This window comes from Mustela nivalis (assembly GCF_964662115.1).
Source record: "Mustela nivalis genome assembly, chromosome: 14".
NCBI lineage: Eukaryota > Metazoa > Chordata > Mammalia > Carnivora > Mustelidae > Mustela > Mustela nivalis.
The window spans coordinates 46,830,910-46,848,101 of NC_139033.1; the positions used below are offsets into that span (position 1 = coordinate 46,830,910).

The 17,192-nt window shown below is 45.8% G+C and overlaps 1 protein-coding gene across 4 annotated transcripts in view; it reads right to left on the bottom strand.

The window, feature by feature from the left end:
* Nucleotides 1–17,192, bottom strand: part of SLC14A2 (solute carrier family 14 member 2) — a 414,760-nt gene that overhangs the window by 16,516 nt on the left and 381,052 nt on the right. For 2 of the 4 annotated variants that reach the window (XM_082699319.1, XM_082699318.1), the window contains 4 exons: nucleotides 16,426–16,573; nucleotides 15,230–15,364; nucleotides 13,445–13,494; nucleotides 12,771–12,945 (listed from right to left, as the gene is read on the bottom strand). In XM_082699319.1, the coding sequence (XP_082555445.1) occupies nucleotides 12,771–12,945; nucleotides 13,445–13,494; nucleotides 15,230–15,364; nucleotides 16,426–16,573 (508 nt within the window). Of the gene's footprint in view, nucleotides 1–3,232; nucleotides 3,926–12,770; nucleotides 12,946–13,444; nucleotides 13,495–15,229; nucleotides 15,365–16,425; nucleotides 16,574–17,192 lie in introns of those variants that run through there. The other 2 variants (XM_082699321.1, XM_082699320.1) reach the window with 1 other exon arrangement.

A 17,192-nucleotide genomic window follows, 5' to 3' on the forward strand; every position in this document is an offset into this window, starting at 1 on the left:
CCCTTGCAAACTCAATCTACAGAATGATGGTGGATATTTTGGAGGGATACCCTCTATTTCTTCCTCATCTGGTTATGAAGATGAGGCAATGCTTGCAAAAGGCTCTGGAAAACAATTTTGCCAGGCTCACATGTCAGATCCCTTTCCAGAGAGGCCACTGCCCTCGGATGGCACATGGCCCTCCGCAGCAAGCAGGAGGGCTCACTGTCCCAGTGCACAACTGCCTGCACTGACTCTAAGCGCACCAAGTGTCAATTACATGTTCTTGTCTGTCACCTTCACAGGACGGTGAGGCCCTTGGCAGCCTGGGTTATACCCCATTATCTTGGCTTCCCCAGCACCCAGCATAAGCCTGGTATTCTGTAGGCACTCAGAAGTATTTGCTGAATAAATTAATGAGGAATAATTATACTACACACTTTAGTTTCTGAATGGTATAAGGAACAGTCATTGGCTATTTCAGGGTCTGAATAATAAATCTCATTGTCGTTAAATCCTTGATAAATATTGACATAAAGGTGAGAGCCTTTCATTGGTTGACAAAGGTAATGGCTGAGTCGAGTAGGGTTTTGCAGTTCACAGGATAAGAGCTGATTATTTTCAGGGGCACTTGGATAAAAGAAAGGGAGTTTACAGATGGTGATACAATGCTGGGCCATCTGTGACCAACCAACCAGAAACCCAGGAATCCTGCAAGAGTGGCTGGGAGAACTCAGTTAATGAGACAGAAGAAAACAGACCACTGAAGACAGAGATCTAATCCCTAAGCACTTTGGAGGTGGGGGTGGGTGTTCTACAGTCCAAGAGTAATTTTGTTCATTATAACTTAATTCCTTGCTTTCCTTGAACTTCTCTCCCCCTAACATCATGGCACACCTGGAAAACAGTGTGTGGCATGGTGCAGTGAACAGGTAATGTTGTTTATGGCCAGAGTGCCTGCTCCCATGGAGTTAGGGCCCACCAGGCCCACCTGGCTCCTTAGAACGCCAGTGAGGGCTCTGTGGGTCCAGCTTGGAGTGCGCTGTGGCCCATCGTTGGAAAGACTCTGTCCTTGGTAGCCCATGGGTAGACTTAATGGCTGAGGAACTCCTTGGCCTGCCTGCATGGTGTAGGAGTCATGACTCTCCTTCTCTGATGAGCCTTATTAAGTAACCCAGTGCATGTGGCTTCCCACTGCCATTTCAGGGGCATGGTCTCTGCTGTTGAGGACTGCCACCACCCTGTGTTTTTAAAGGCAGGGGTCCAGCGCCTTTCTTCCCACTGACTCACAGAAAGAAAGCCCAGTTACAAGGCACAGTATCTGCTCAGAAATGCAGCTCCGGGAGAATTGGGTCCCCTCGTACTCCTGCCTCTTCTGAGGTCAAACATGCAGAAATAGTCAACTGTTCAAATCCCAGGGGTTAAAATAGATTTTGTAGAGGGTCCCACCTGCCAAATACAATTTTGAAACCTAGTCCATTTTCTTTGAAAGGAACTAAACCAAACCATGTATGACATCGTTCAGAAGAGGAAAACTGACCTAGTCCATCTTACTGAAAATCATTCTTTACTTGGACAGGCCCATGCTTAAATCCTTTCTGTAAGCTGTCTTTCTCAGGTTTGGAACAGATGTTACTGTCTCTTGCAGGTGGTTCGATGCCATCCATGCACCGCTTGCAACGTCCAACATACGGAGCATCTGGAACCCACTGTTAAGACCCACTTGTCATCCCCAAAAGAGTTGTCTTCCCCAAACCCCACTCCAAACCTACTTGTGTATCATTACATTTGTGACACCCAATAAAAGGCCGAGGAAAGTTCTGGGCCATTGTACACCAGCTCCTTCTCCGGTAGCATATTTCCATAGTCCCTTTCCCTACATCCTCTTCCCTGCCCCCTTCCTCTCGATTATCTATGGCGAACATAGCTAATTAGTGGTAGCCGTCTCTCCCAGTAAGTTCCCAAACAGCCTCAGACTCCTTCTTAACCCACTGCTCAGACAACCAATACTAATTAGGTAGAGTTAGCATTTGAAAGTACACTTGAAAGTATCCCACCCTCTAGCCTTAAAGGAAAGTGTAGCCACTGTACACTTTGAGAGAAGGGATGTATCAAGGCCAAGGTGTAGCTTTCCAGCAGACACCAGGCCACAGGAACTTCAAGCCTCACGGGATAGCCTTTTCTCAGCAAGTTCACCAAAGATCCTTTGGTGCCAGTTTTGGAGGAGATCACATATCACACAAGGTTATCCAAGGAGATCACATACCATTAAAGGTCGTTCTCTGATCAGATAACTTCAATATCCTGGAATGTTCCAGAAACATCTACTCTCTGTAGCTACACAGAATCTGTCTACAGTAATCCAAGTTGGCTGTGTAAGAGAGGGGCGCCAAAGAGAAAGGTTGTTAAGCTGGTAGGTTAAGATGTTTGTAGATGCTCAGATAGTTTAGTTCTACTGGCACGTCTGAGGAAGGGGTTCAGGACCTGAGGGGAAAGGCGAAGATGCCTGGACCAGGTACCTCCACCTTGAAAGCAGCAGGTAATGATCCCTAGGAAGAAAGTTTTCAAATTCACTGCATTAGCCTCCCACAGGTCAACTCCACATGGTGCTGCCTTGGGAGCCATCCTGATGTCAGAGTTGTGGGTTACAAAGTTGTGGAAAGGATGACAAATAGTGTGAAGATTGACCCAGAGAACAGCTAGCATGGTAAGGGGATTTGAGGGCTGATGGATTAAGTTGGTTCCATCACCAGGTGAACAAGAAGAGCTCAGAGCTGTAAGTTAGGACCCCTGGACTTATGTCCAGGCTCTTTTATCACCTGGACAAGTCTTTGGACAAACCATGGCTTCCTTATCTACACGGAAAGGGCTTTGAACTGTATCTATTTAAGATACTGTATCTATTTATTTGGATCTATTTAAGATGTATCTATTTAAGGTTAGATATTATGATAGAGATATAGATAGATATAACATATTAAGATACATTAAAATGTATCTATTTAAGAATGGTATATATTTAAGATAAGCTCTTCCAACTAGAAGCTTCCAGAATCTAAATTCTCTTTGGAGTTCTTAGTAATGCTCCCTGTTTTAGGATGAGCTTCCCCAGACACCACAGGGCAGCAGAAGAAACAGAAAAATATCAGCCTTTCTTTTTTTTTTTTCTCTTCCTCTGAAAAGTCAGATGGTCCATTGGCTGCGGGGAGTGAGGGGGCTCTGTGGTTCAAGTCTCCCCCGCAAGACCTCTTACCTGGGTTCCTTCTGACTTCCTGGAGGAAATCCACAGGGCTGGCTGGAGGAATCTAGATCATCGGGATGTAGGAAGAAGCTTTTTTCCAATTAGGTGGTGTTTCTGGTCCTCAACTCTGGATGTTGGACTGATCCCTAATCCCAAAGCCCTTCACTTCTTGGAGCTGTCCTGTCCATCTTCTTGCTGTAGGTTCACTTTGCATTCCCTGCCCCTATGCCTGGCACACGTCTTCCAGTTGAGAAAGGGTATCATGGAGGAAGAGGGAGAGGAAAGGCATATGTTCTTTCTGCAGCTTGTTCTCACTCTGGCCTTCCTGACAGAAGATTCTTTCTACACTCCCTGAGGAAGACTGGCTCTGGCTACCATGGTTCCCCCACCTGGTTTGATCAGCAGGTTCCCTTTAAAGGGCCAGAGCCAGAGATCCTGTAGTAGGAGCTTCCCTGTCCTCCCTCAGCTACTCTTCTCATTAGAAATTCGCTCCAGCACTTGCCTTTAAAGCATCATCTAAGTGTTGTCTCCTCAGGGGGCCAATTTGCCTTTCAACCTCAATAAACTCCCTTAATTCCCTATACACACAGGGCACAGACTGGGGAACCCTTTTGCCATCTCCAAGGAAATTTCTGCACAGCCTGATACTAGATGTTGTCTTTCTGGTTCTGTGGAAATTTTCAGACCTTTCCTCCTTCTCACTTATGCTGACAGGGGTCCTGAGGACTCACCACTGGATCCTCTCCGAGCAAGAAGGGCATGACCTAACCACTGCCTACAGAAAGGACTTGAGGTCTATATATTAAGAAAGGCGACCCTCCCATATCTCATGGGGCTGTGGGGTCCGGTGGGCTGGACCAGTTTGGGGGGGGCAATCTAAACATGTTTTGTTTGGCTTTGTGGTATGAGGGGTCAAGCATCACTCCCCCGCCTTCAGTCCATCCCAGGTTTGTGTACTTTCCCCCATACACACATGCATGCACACATACACATCACACACTCATTGATGGGATGTGAGGCAGCCTACCCAGGTTTAGAAACAAAACCTCACATTGAAGAAATAAGCTACACCTGAGTAGACAATCTCCCTACTGACGTCAAAGGCCCCCTTCCTACCATGCCAGGTGTTTCAGAACTGCCAAAGAGGGGACCTGATCACAGAGGTCCCTCTGAAGAAGGAAAGCAAACAACCAGGGGAGGAGCTGGGGGGCCCCACATTCCAGGGACAGGTGGAGCTGAGTAGAGATCAGTCCCCTGCACAGGGTCCTTACTTTGGTATTGCTAGTTCAGGGCCCATGGATGTCTGCCAACCACACTTTTCCTTGTCCCCCAGCAGGCAGCTCTTGGATCAGTTCTGCATGCCCTACCCCTTACCCTCTTGCCCTGGTCTTTCCTGAGGGTTCCTGAACTTCTTGCGGTGTGTTTCCTCCAGCCCCCAATCATCCATCTTCCCTGGAAGTGACAGGAAAGATGCCATCATGGAACCAGTTCGAAAAGACTGGAAATAAGTCTCCCTGACAAGTTCATATGCAGCCCAGGAGCCAAAGTAGACAAGTAGAGTGTCTTTGGTACACACCAAGAGTGGGGCAAGCACGTGTTGTCCTGGAAGAGAGAAGATCAAGATGGAATCTTGTCCCAGGTGAGTCTCACTGAAGGCTGCAGCTCATATAACAATGGCTCCCCAAGATCTCGGTCTATGCCTACAGATTATTTCCTTGAAGGCTCAGTCAGAATTCACTTCAGAAATGAGTTTTATTCACAGCCTCCTGGTTCCCTTCAACTTCACATTACCAGTCTTATAGAAGCAGGAGGGCTGCATTGACCACTGGGGAGGTGAGATTTCTCCAGAATTGGTCAGAGTTCAGGTGGAGTAAGTGCATGCTGGGCTAGATGTTCTCCAAAGAGCTATGGCGTCCTTTACTTCTGTTCCAGCAGCCTGATCAGCGGTATGAGGGGGCTGAGGGCCCCTATTTATCAATTTATAGGGGGCAACAAACACTTTTCCAGCAATCCCTCATCTCCCTCCTTGGGGCCTTGCAATTTTAGTTTCATTAGGGACAGAAGTGTTCCCTATGGGTTCTTCTATCTTCTCTGAATGGCAAGAGGTGTGAAAAGCCAGGCAAGGAAAAAAAAAAAAAAACTCACATAAAAAGTGAATGCTTTTCAAGTTGCCAAATGAGAATGTGGTTTATTGAGTAGAAATCACACCCTCACTGAAACTGCCAACTCCTACCTAGTTTAGATTATAGTTGTCCCCAGACCCTCACAACCTTTACGACCCAAGGAAACAAAGCTTGGACTCCTGTAAGAAGCACAAACAAACTGGGGCACATGGGTTTAATGTAACCAAAAATACAGGCCATGAAGGTTTGAGTTTCCAAATGGGCAGATCTTAAGAAAACGGACCCAAAGAAGAACTCCCTGAGAGGGGAGAGTGATAGAGGAGAGCCGTTCAAAGACAAGGCAGGGTTGAGTGATGTTGGCACCTCAGGCTGCATCTTGTGTGGAAAGGGATGTTGAAAATTTTGGCAAACTGTAGGAAAAGCTGTAAAGGCAAGAGTGGTATGCTCTTACTACATTTGATCTCCATGTTATTAACTTTTTGCCACTTCTGTGATGCCTCCTTCCCATTCCTCCGTAGGGATTCAGGGCCAGAGTATCAGTGAAACTAATGTTGGGAGAGAGAGGCTTGCTGGTCAGCTGGTCTACCCCCGGCCACAGCGAGCATTCCCAGCAGGCGTCTAGCCCTGGTCCCTGCACTGTTAGAACAGGGGACTCAGGGTCTCACAGGACTACTTCTCAGTCAACTTCCATTCTAGAAATGTGCTCTTCTCCACGGATTCCAAGTCTACCTGCTTATCAGTCCCACTTAGTTACTCTTGCTCTATCCTCCGAAGTACTACTGAGTAAGCTGACTTCTTCCACATGCTTACTCCACACAGCAGACAGCATTTACGGCTACCTTTCTTTCTTCAAGCCAAATATAACAGTGTCATCATCTTTCCTGATGAAACAAGGGGCTTCAGACCTCATTCACCCAGCTTGGCCTCACCTAGCATGTCCTCCATTGCCAAAGACTCTTTCAAGGTATGCTACCCATTTTTTTTTTTTCTCTTTGTACTTTCCCCTCCTTTTTCATCTAACCTATTCTCAGAAAGGACTCCTACAACTTAAGATGCAAATGATTGATCATGCTTGCTGTGTTACCTTCCCAGCGCTGTTTACATTTTAACAGGTTCAAAGCCTTGAACTGAAAGGATGGCTGGGAATGTTTGGGTATCAGGTAACACATTTTAACAGGTTCAAAGCCTTGAACTGAAAGGATGGCTGGGAATGTTTGGGTATCAGGTAACACATTTTAACAGGTTCAAAGCCTTGAACTGAAAGGATGGCTGGGAATGTTTGGGTATCAGGTAATGGCAAGATAGAGGATAAGAGACGAGGTACAGAAATCTTCCTGGGACCCTTAATGTCATGCTTGATCCTTTTCCTAAACTGAAGACCAATCCAACCAGATAATTCACTCAAAATAATGAAACTGGTGCTGTGAACTTCCATGGTTCAGGCAATCTGTGCTGTTACCCCCTTCTTCATCTCAGGTGAGACTACTGGCCAGATGAATTCCCATAAAATGAATTCCTTGAAGGCAGAAACTAAGCTGATTCTTTCCTGGCCAAGCAGCGTCCTGAGTAACATGTTAACAGTTCCTCATACATGTCTTCTAGATGAATGAGTGAATGACGTCAGACAAGTTTCCAAGGGGCTGGCTCATGAAAATTGGCAAGTGGCCTTGGGCACAACAAAAGAATAATATAAACAGACATGGAGATTCAAGATTCAAAATCCCAAAGATTTTCTGAAATGAAACACATGATTTTTGAACTAAAAAATTCAAGTCATTTCTTGAATTGAAGAAAAGAAAGGTTACTGTTGGGATCTGAATTGGTGGCCTGGAAGATCAAATGGAGGAAGTATCTTAAAGCAAAGCAAAAATACAAATGGTAAAAATTGTGAAGGAAGCAAGCAACTTGGAGCAGAGGTCGAGGAGACTGAGTATGTGGATAACAGGCATTCCAGAGACAGAAGAAGGACAAGATGGAGGGAGAACCAAATGTTAGAAGAAAAGCTACTGAGCTGAAGAAAAACTTGAGTTTGCAGACTGAAAGGCAGGTCTGCTGAGACAAGACACACATTTAGGCTTGACTTAATAAAATTCCTGAAATCCACTGGAGAACATCTTATGATCTCTTAGAAAGAAAGAATATGCTATTTATAAAGGAAAAAGAATGAGATTGACATCAGTAATTTGTAACACCTGGAAGCCAGAGAATGGAAGGACAATGACTACAAACAGCTGAGGGAAAGTCTGTGGCCCAGGGATACTCCCCTGGCCAAAATGTCACTAACTTGCAAGGGAGAAACTTTGTGGATGTTCAGAGTCAGAGAGCATGTCCCCCATATTCTGTCATATAGTATTTGAACAAAATACTCAATACTCAAACAGGAATCTAAACAAGTACTAAATGAATCAGAACAAAGACCATGAAATAAGGGAAGGTGAAGAATAAAGGAATGGTGATGAAAGGTAACACGTCCACTCTACATAGTAAACTCCAAATGAACAATGATAGAATTACCAGGAATCTGGGGCACAGGGGCCGCATAAGGATTTTGGCAAAAAATAAGAGGCAAGGGGAAAAAATTAAAAAATGATAAATAATCTCAGCAAGATCCAGGGGTGGGTAAAACTGGAGAAGTGAGTTGTGATAAAAGTAAAAGTGGGGGTTCTGGCGGGGGGAGAAGAGTGAATGTAGTATATAAGGCCTTTAGTTCCTCAGGGTGGGGAAGGAGCATCAGAGAAATGGGAACTCTTGTCACAGTAAACTATTGACATCTTGTTTTTATATGATAGAGAAACATACTTTTGATCATGAGTGTTGGGAGAGAAGCAGGACCAACTAGTGAAAGGGAAAAGAATGGTAGACTTCCAAAATAAACAAAGGGAAGAAGGAAAGAGGTAGTAGCATGATCATACTTGCAAAATGAAGGAAGTCAAAAGCCAAAGTAGTAATAGCTGATACACAGTAAAAAATAAAGCAAGGCGGAAGAAGTAAAACTAGCATATTGAAGGTTACACTAAATAGAAAGTGGCTAATTTACCTATTCAATTACAGAAACACTAAGATTAGTTTAAATATAAAACACTGCAAAATGCTATTCTTAAGAAAGATAGTTAGAAGAAAATGATAAAGGTTGAAACAAAGGGTTAAGAAAACATTAGGAAGATAGTAGGTATGGCAACATTAAGACCAGATAAGTTGGAATGAGGTTAAAAGCATGAACAAGGATAAAATAGGTAGTATGTAATAGTAAAAGATAACATAAATGAAAAATCAATGATAGTCATTGTATAGGCACCAAACAATATAACTGATACATATATGAGACAAATGTTACAGAAATGCAAGAGAGTTTCATGAAACTCTACATTTATAGTTGTTGTTTTTTTGTTTTTTGTTTTTGTTTTTGGTATGCTCCATGCTGGGCCCAGTGTGGCACTTGAACTCATGACCCTGAGATCAAGATCTGGGCTGAGATCGACAGACATTTAACCAAACTGAGTCACCCAGATGCCCCATAATTGAATTTTAATAAACCCTTTTCAGAATTAAGATCCCATAGACAAAAAAATAAGCACATAGAAGAATTGAATAAGGCAATTAACAAATCAATTTAATATGTATTTCCTTCAAATCAAAAGTTTGCACTTTGCATTTCCAAAATCGACCAAGTACTTGTCTACAAAGAAGAATTCATATAATTCTAAAATAAAAGTTTTACAGGCCATCCTCTCTGCTCATAATAAAACTAGATATAGAGAGTTAAAAATATAAAAGATCCCAAGTGCTAGAAACTAAGAAATCACTCTTAAATAATTTTTGGGTCAAAGAGGAATCAAGACTAAAATTATAAACTATTCAAAACTGATCAAAGCAGAATACTTTATTCCCAAACCTATAGCACACAGCTATAGCTATACTCAGAGGAAAATTAATGGCCTTAAAATGCCTTTGTTGTTAAAGGAGAAAAATCTAAAATGAAGAAACTTTACATCAATTTTAAACATGAGGAAAAAGGAACATTTAAATTTGAGAAACCATGGAAAAAAACCCAGAAAAATAAATCGATAAAATAGAAAACAAACCAGAATTGTAGATAGCCAGTAAAATGGATGAACCCATCACAAACTTGATTAAGGAAAAGAGAGAGCCAAATTCCATGAATAACAGTAGGGTAACAATGTTTTAAATCTAAAGAAAATGGATTATTCCCTAGGAAACAAACTGAAGTTTGATCAAAAAGTTAGAAAACTTGACTATGTCAGTTAACATAGTAGAGATTGAAATATGAGTCCAGATTGATGATTTGAAAGTACAGCAGGACAGCATCACTTCACGGCCGACAGCAGAACTCATCCATGGAGGAGAGCAGATGGAAATGGGTGGGGGGAGATGATGAGGTCAGAGGGAAGAAATGAGAAGATCTGGGGAGGGGACAGTGGAGAGAGGGAGAGGATGGTGTGATAGGGACAATTTCAGACGGTACCTCCTCTACTGCGCCCTGCTGCCCAACATATTCCTACTCTCTTTAATGACTATGTTCAGCCATATTTATGTTCAGCTACCATTTATACAACCAGGAGCTGCTATCCAGAGTCTGGGGGTGATTACAGCAAAACAACCAGGATTTGTACCCCAAAGCTCTTCTCCCTTCTCTCCTGGTGGCTCACTCCTGTGCAACCTCATGTTGGTGGTGTCTCTCTGGTTAAGATTCCTGCCCCTACATATCTATCCTACTCATCACTGGGATGGGAAGGCTCTGGTGAAGGCAGGACAGGGTCACTCCAGGGAGCTCTCCAAACTGCCTACCACTATTTGGGCTACTTCAGAGGACATCTGGGCATCTGTCCATGGCCCATGGGCAGGGTGAGCTGCACAGGGCTGACTTTTCTTAGGGGGTGGGGATTTTCATTTCTGCCCCACCCTTGTCCATGCCCACAAGAGAGATGCAGCATCTGCTTGCCAGATTGGCTTAATAAGATTTGTTCTGCTCCAGAAGGAGCTTGTTTGACCACATTTGGGAAATACCATCGATTTTCTGCTTCTTAGCCCCAAAAGATGTTTTTTAAAAACACTTCCTTACTCCTGGACAACATCTCTTGGCAAGTGAATTCAGTGATTGACAATACTTCATCCAGGCAGTTCTTTCTTATTTCGAATTAGTAGATGTTTTCCTATTTTTACGTAAATATCTGGCCATCTTGATCATAATGCATTATAGAATTTCTAAGGCCCTGTGGTTTTTCCAGACTTGCTGGACATGATTTTTCCTTTTCCTGAATCACTTAGTTTTTATCCATTTTCTTCCCATGAATTTGGCAGCTGGCAACACAGTTAACATTTAATTTCTACAGGGATGGAAGTGGGAACTTGGGAAAAAAAAAGCAACCCAGACACCTGTGACCAAAGTGGGACCTTGTTAATGACAGAGACGTGGGGTGGGAAAGAAAGGGAGAGGAGAGAATCTTGTCCAAGTGAATGGAAAGGACTTTTTATATCCAGTTTTCCTGTCCTGGAAATCCAATATAAAGCATGGTTAAAATCCAGCTTCTGGGTGCCTGGGTGGCTCAGTCAGTTAAATGTCTGCCTTTAGCTCGGATCATGATCCCAGGGTCCTGGGGAGCCTGCTTTCCCCCTACTCCACCCTGCTTATGCTCTCTTGCTTTTTCTCTCTCTCAAATAAATAAAAATCTTTAAAACAAACAAACAAACCCCAGTTCCTATCAGATCTACTTCTTGGGGTGGAGAGTCTCATGGGCTTAAAGGAAAAGAAAGTAGATTTCTGGGCACAGTTTGTCGGTAATGAATGAATGGGGCATCTAGTTCTGTTAACTCTTATTAGAATATCTGGGGGCGGGGTCTCCTCCCTTTTGGGTAATTGAGCCCTGTCTGGAAGGGCTGATGTCCCTGTTCTCCGCAGACCACTTGCCCTTCACACTCCCCTCTAAGCCTGGGGTGTAGGAGCCTCCCTGCACACTGCGTCTGCGCACTGAGCTCAGTTTTTCCTTCCTCTCATGGTGGTGCAGCTGCCCGCAGAGGTGGAAGCAGAGTGAGGGGCCTGGGGAGGGGTGGTTCCCAGACAGACACTGCTGGGGAAGGAGGGCCTGGTTGGAAATGGCGGCACCAGGTCAAGGAGCCTTGGAGCAGATCTTCCTGATTCTAGTCATACTAATCTCACCTTCCTAAAAATCTTCCACTGTTGTAAAGAACTTGGCAGCGTCCTTTGGACCTGTCCTCTGCCCACCAGCTCCAAACCGTTATTGTGGCGGGCATCTGTGTCTGGCATTGGCACACCTGGGCTTGTGGGCCGAATCTAGTTTCCTTGTTTCATCAAGTCTTGGAACACAACCATGCTCACTCACGTATATGTCATCTAAGGCTGTATTATGCTACAATGACGCAGGGGAGTCTTTGCTAAAGACACTGTAAGGCCTCCAGAACCCCAAATATTTACTTTTTGACCCTTTCCAAAAAAAGTTTGCTGAACCCTCATATACATATAAATGGAGGCTGAATGTAAGTTAATGACTGTAATTGGGAAGTCGAGTTATGAACTTCATGGGTAATTGTCCTTTTACTCAGGTTAACCATTTGTTTCAAGTATCACAGAACCTCATAAAGCTTCCAACACCCACAGGCAAATAGGACAATGAGATACACTTCTCCAGCTTTTCACACGCTGAGCTCAGATACTTTTCTCAACTGGGAGCTCGCACAAAGTTGCTGGTTTGACTTATACTGAGAAATGCTTATCCTTCATATTTTTATCCTTTATAATAAAAGCCATATATGGGATTCTCATTTTTATGAATTATTTCCTGCTATGAGATATCATCTTGCCTGTACTCTGACCACTGAATATTCGAGACTGCCTATTTAGACAGTCCCAGTGCTCTAACTGTCCCTGTTCTGATTTTAAAACTCTTATTAGGTAAAATTCCTCTCTCTTATGTGACACTGGGCATCTTCATCGGCCACTAAGTACCTTCAATTCTTGGCTTGTATCCCCTGAATTTCCCTGTATCCCCTGAATTCCCACCCGCTCTGGGTCTGCTTGGGAACCCCTCAGCAAATTCAGTGTTACAGCATCCATTATTCAGCTAAACATGCCATGAAGACCATCTTCCCAAAAGACTAAGGAGAAATGTTTTTGTTTGAAGACAATGACATTGAAAGCACACGCCTTACTTCTAACTCCACAAGCTCACGCCAACTTCCTCTAACGTTGTATGTGGATAGTTACGGCCACTTGGGCAGAGAGAGAAAAATCAGCATGAGGGAAAGGGAGATACAGGTGTGTTTGGTTCTAACAGGTACCAGGAGAGCCATGGAAGGGGAGAGCTGCAGCCGGCTGACCCACAGCTGAGACCACAGGGAGCAGAGACTAGGTGCAGGCAAAGAGCGTTTCTGCCTAGAAGTGGGCTAGTCACCGCTGGGGGACTTCTCCTCTTCACTGCTCTTCACTTTTAGGTAGTAGATGCGGTTGGCCTCCGGGTAGGTGACTTTGCTGAGTGGGAGCTTATAGATGGCCGGGTTGTTGGTCGTCAGGAGCAGGAAGGTGAGGGTGGACAGGCAGAAGGCCCAGGTGCCGGGTGGCACACCAACCTAGAAGAAGAAACGCTAGGGTCTGAAAATGGTCTTAGGCTCCAGGGGCCCTGGGGGAGAAGGGTGTGTAGGATGTGAGGATGGGGATCCTTCTTCCCTAGTGATGACATTGGATTTTGGGTTCATAACATCCGAGGAGTTGGTCTAGGAGTTTGAGATGTTGGTACCTCAGGACACAGTCAGAATCTTTCAATGATGGAGCTGAAAATCAGCCTGGGGATCATTTCCCACATCCGGCCACACACAAACACCTCCATCCGTCCATCTAGGTTCTCCACTGCTGGCTGTATCACTCTCTGGTGCACGCACAGCCAACCCCAACATACCTCAGAGGCACAGGCGTGCAATTGCCAGTCCTTCTCTGGACAAACCTGGATAAACCTTGACAGAGGCATTGGGTGGATACTAGCCACCACAATGACTCAGGGTTCTTCCAGAAACTGCAAATGTCCTAAAGCCCTGGCTGGGGAGGGACATGTTTGGGAGAATCCAAACTTACCACCGACATGATGTTGGAGAGGGCTGCTCCCATGTATGCACAGAACAGGGCTGTGGAAAAACAAGGACCACAGAGTCAGCTTCCCAGGGTCTGCCCTCACGCCTCCCCAAAGGCAGGGGTCCCGTCCTGTCTTCAGCAACCTCAGTGTCGGCAGCACACCCTGATATCTGGCATAGCTGCACAACATGGTTATGGTAGTTATCTATGTGGGTAGGTGTGGCAATCTCCCGCCAGACTGTGTGTTCCCAGGGCAGCGATGAAAGCCTTCTAGCCTTCCCCCACTTCCACGGAGAGTCCGCACTTCCATGCATAGTGTCAGGGGTCAGTAAGCTTCTTTTGCTTGTCCAAACTGACACTGGGGATGGTCTGGCCCAGTTGGGTGGCCGGATTATTACCTGTCTCAGGGTTGAGGGGTCAGATTATGTGAGCCCCCAATAAGTCCTCCCATCCAAGATTCTGAGCAGCTATGATAAACCTTGTTGGACCTGCACCAAGTCTCACCAAGGCTGGACCTTACTGGTCCATGATCTTGCCCTCAGGAGCCAGGCATCTGAGTTCACCCCAGGATGCGGCCCCTAGGACAGTGAGGGGAGCTCATCCACACCCCCGTGCCTTTGGACAACCTCCTTCTGCCCCTTCACCTTTGTTCTTTCTGTTCCTCTGTCCAGAACACCTTCTCCGCACCCCCTCTCCCCTGTACCTCCCCAATTCCCATCCTGGAAGTGTTGAGATAAACCCCATCCTCCCCCCGAAGCCTTCCCAGATGGTTCTAGCCACAAGAATCTGCCACTTCTCTGAAGGCCAAAGGCAGTTACGGTCTTAGCCTCAAAATATCTGGCACTTTTGACTTGACAAATATTTACCAAGCCTACTGTCTCCCTGCTGGCTGCTGAGGGGAATACAAGGGACATGGACGTCATTTACAGTCTCCACACATGAGGGGGGAGAAAAACAACAACAACGAAAATGTTCTTCTGCCCTTTACTGGTCTCTAGTTTTGCTTGTTAAAGTCCTGCTGTTTCCAGAGAATATAAGCAACTTCAGGGTGGGAAGGCTGGTGGGAAAATGGGGGCTGGGGTTTGAATCTTGCTTCTGCCCTTGATCGATGTGTTCCATGCCAAGTTCATGAGCCCTTCTGGGCTTCATTCCCTCTGCCATAAAATGGGCTGACAATCTATGCTTGGTAGTGACCTTGGGAGGACTGAGCTCACATGGGTGCTGGGGTGCAGCTATAATAAGGCCTCTAGCCCATTTCCCTTGGGACAGCACGCTGTTTACTCCATGGGAATCAAGCTCCCACAGTCTGATTTTCTGCAACCTCACTGCTCCCAAGCACGTCATCTCACTGGGTCTTTCCAACAATCCTTTCAGACACCACAGCCTTAACAGTTGTGTGATTACTTCTCTTCTGCTGGATGTGGCTTCATGAGGATGTGGTCACCATTGCATCTTCTGTGTCTAGCCTAGGGCCTGGCACTTAGTGGTGCTCTGTAATGGGTTGTGTGATGAAAATATATTACACCAGGACACTGACACTAGCACATGAGGAAATGCACGTGTGATATCCTTGTAAACTTCCAACACTGTTGTAATAGCAGTAAGCATGGTTGTGGCTCTATATGACAGAAGAGGAACCTCAAGGACCCTGGTATTGGGACCCAAGCCACAGGTCCTTGTATCCCTGCTGTTGAGTTCAGATTCGTGGCTCCATGGGTTTCACATAACCAAGTAGGGAGGGAAGGAACAGCAGAGTGACACGGCTGCCATCTTTCCCCAGATACCCACCACAGACGAGGGCCAGCAGGTGGGTCTGCCAGGTGAGCGCATAGAACATGCCCCCGATGGCGATGCAGGACAGGACACAATTGTAGCTCCAGAGTCCCATGTAGATCGTCTCGAAGGGCGTGGCCACCGTCAGGGCTGTGGGACAAGGTGTGTTATTTCTGGCCAGTTCCTGGTCCCAGCACAAAGGCCACCTCATGGGTGGTGTCAGGTCTCAGGGTGGCCTCATCTTGCCATTATCCCCATCCTCCTCCTTCCTCCCAATGAAGAAGCCTCTACAAATGGCATCTGGTCTTTACGAACCAGCAACCAGAAGACAGCCGTGGTTTCCAACCTGTGTTTTGGAGATTTCATACAGAGGTATGACTACTTCCAAGGTGAGGGGAGATGAAGGTGTTGGGATTCTAGGCCTTCCCCACTCCTTTGGCCACAGGAACTGCATTTTTAGCAAGAAAGCTTTCAGCTGAGAAAGGTCTGCTTCAAACAATTGGGGAAAAGTATGTATGTACACACATAGGCACAAGGAGATAGAGAAATATTACAGTGAGAGGGTAGAAGGCAAACAACAGGTGAATCAGGTAAAGAATGTATGGGGTGCTTTGTGTACCATTCTTCTTTTTGTAATTTTTTGATAAGTTTGAAGTTTTCAAAGAATTTTTTTAAGTTCTGCTTCCAAGATATTTTTGACAAATATTGGAATGAGTCAACAGGATCCTGGTCCCATATGCCTAATGCCCATTTCTGGGGCTCTGCTGTCCATCTAGCCATATATAGGTGCGTGTACATACATACACATACATGTAGAAATGGTAAATCACATTTGTCAGATAGCAACACAAATTCTGACGAATCATTTTCCTTTAGTTTCCTTGACATTTCGAAGAGTTGAGCCATTTATAGCCCTTGGTCTGCTACTGCTCTTCTCCTCTCTGAGCTCCCCTCCTGCCAGACACCAGCTCCCGGGGGCTCAGTAGCAGCCAATCAGGTCTTCGGCCCCTTGTGTCTCTCTACATATCCTGCTGTGGCAGTCTGCTCCCTTTGGAGATGCAAGAAAGGGAAGATCACATCCCTACCCTTGACATTGTTCACAACTGTCGGTGAAGATCATAGATCTAGAACATTTGCCACATGCAGGGATGGAATGACCTCGGGAAAATTATCCCAAAGCTCTCCCTGCAGAAAAGGGGACTGTGTCCTACCTGCCAGCATCCCCACGATGGAGCCAATGGCAGCATGCAGGCAGATGAGTGGTGAGGAGATGAACAGAGCCACCAGGAATACGCCGCCCGTCCAGGGATTGTCGCAGCCGTACACCTGGCCGACTCCGACGGGGATGGCTTGTAGCAGCTGCAAAGTCAACAGAATCGGGTCACTGGAGCGTGGGCACAAGCTGCAAAGACCAGGCTTTAGGGTCAGGATGGAGCCGTTCCTGGTGGGGCTAATGGGATGGAACCGGCCTGGGGCAGCGCCAGTACACCCACGGGTAAGAGAACTTGGGAGGAAGGACGCCAGCTGGAACAAATCGCTGTGCACTTCACCACCTAGCAGGCATCTGGCATCCCCCATGCGAAGCAAGGCAGGGCCCCCCAACACAGGTGCTTCTGAGGGACACATGGTTTCTGCTCTGAGGGGAGAAACTTTGAGGGAACCAGAGGGCACCTCCTCTCTAGACTGCCATTGGAGGTTTTGGGGCACTAAGATATTTCCACTAGACTTTCTGAAATCCTACAAGTATTCCAGGAATATTGGAAACATTTTAGGTCATTTTGATGATTGCCTTAATCTAAGGTCTCCCAGCTCACTGACAGCCAAGGCCAGGCTAAAGCCTCTGAACTTGACCCTTAGTCTACAGGTGGTTGCTGTAGGCTCAGTGCTACCTCGGGTGTTGTGGGGTTCTGGGAAGGAGGAGGGACTTCCCCTGCTCCAGGAGCCTCTAGCACTGCAGAAAGGTAACATGTGCAACCTT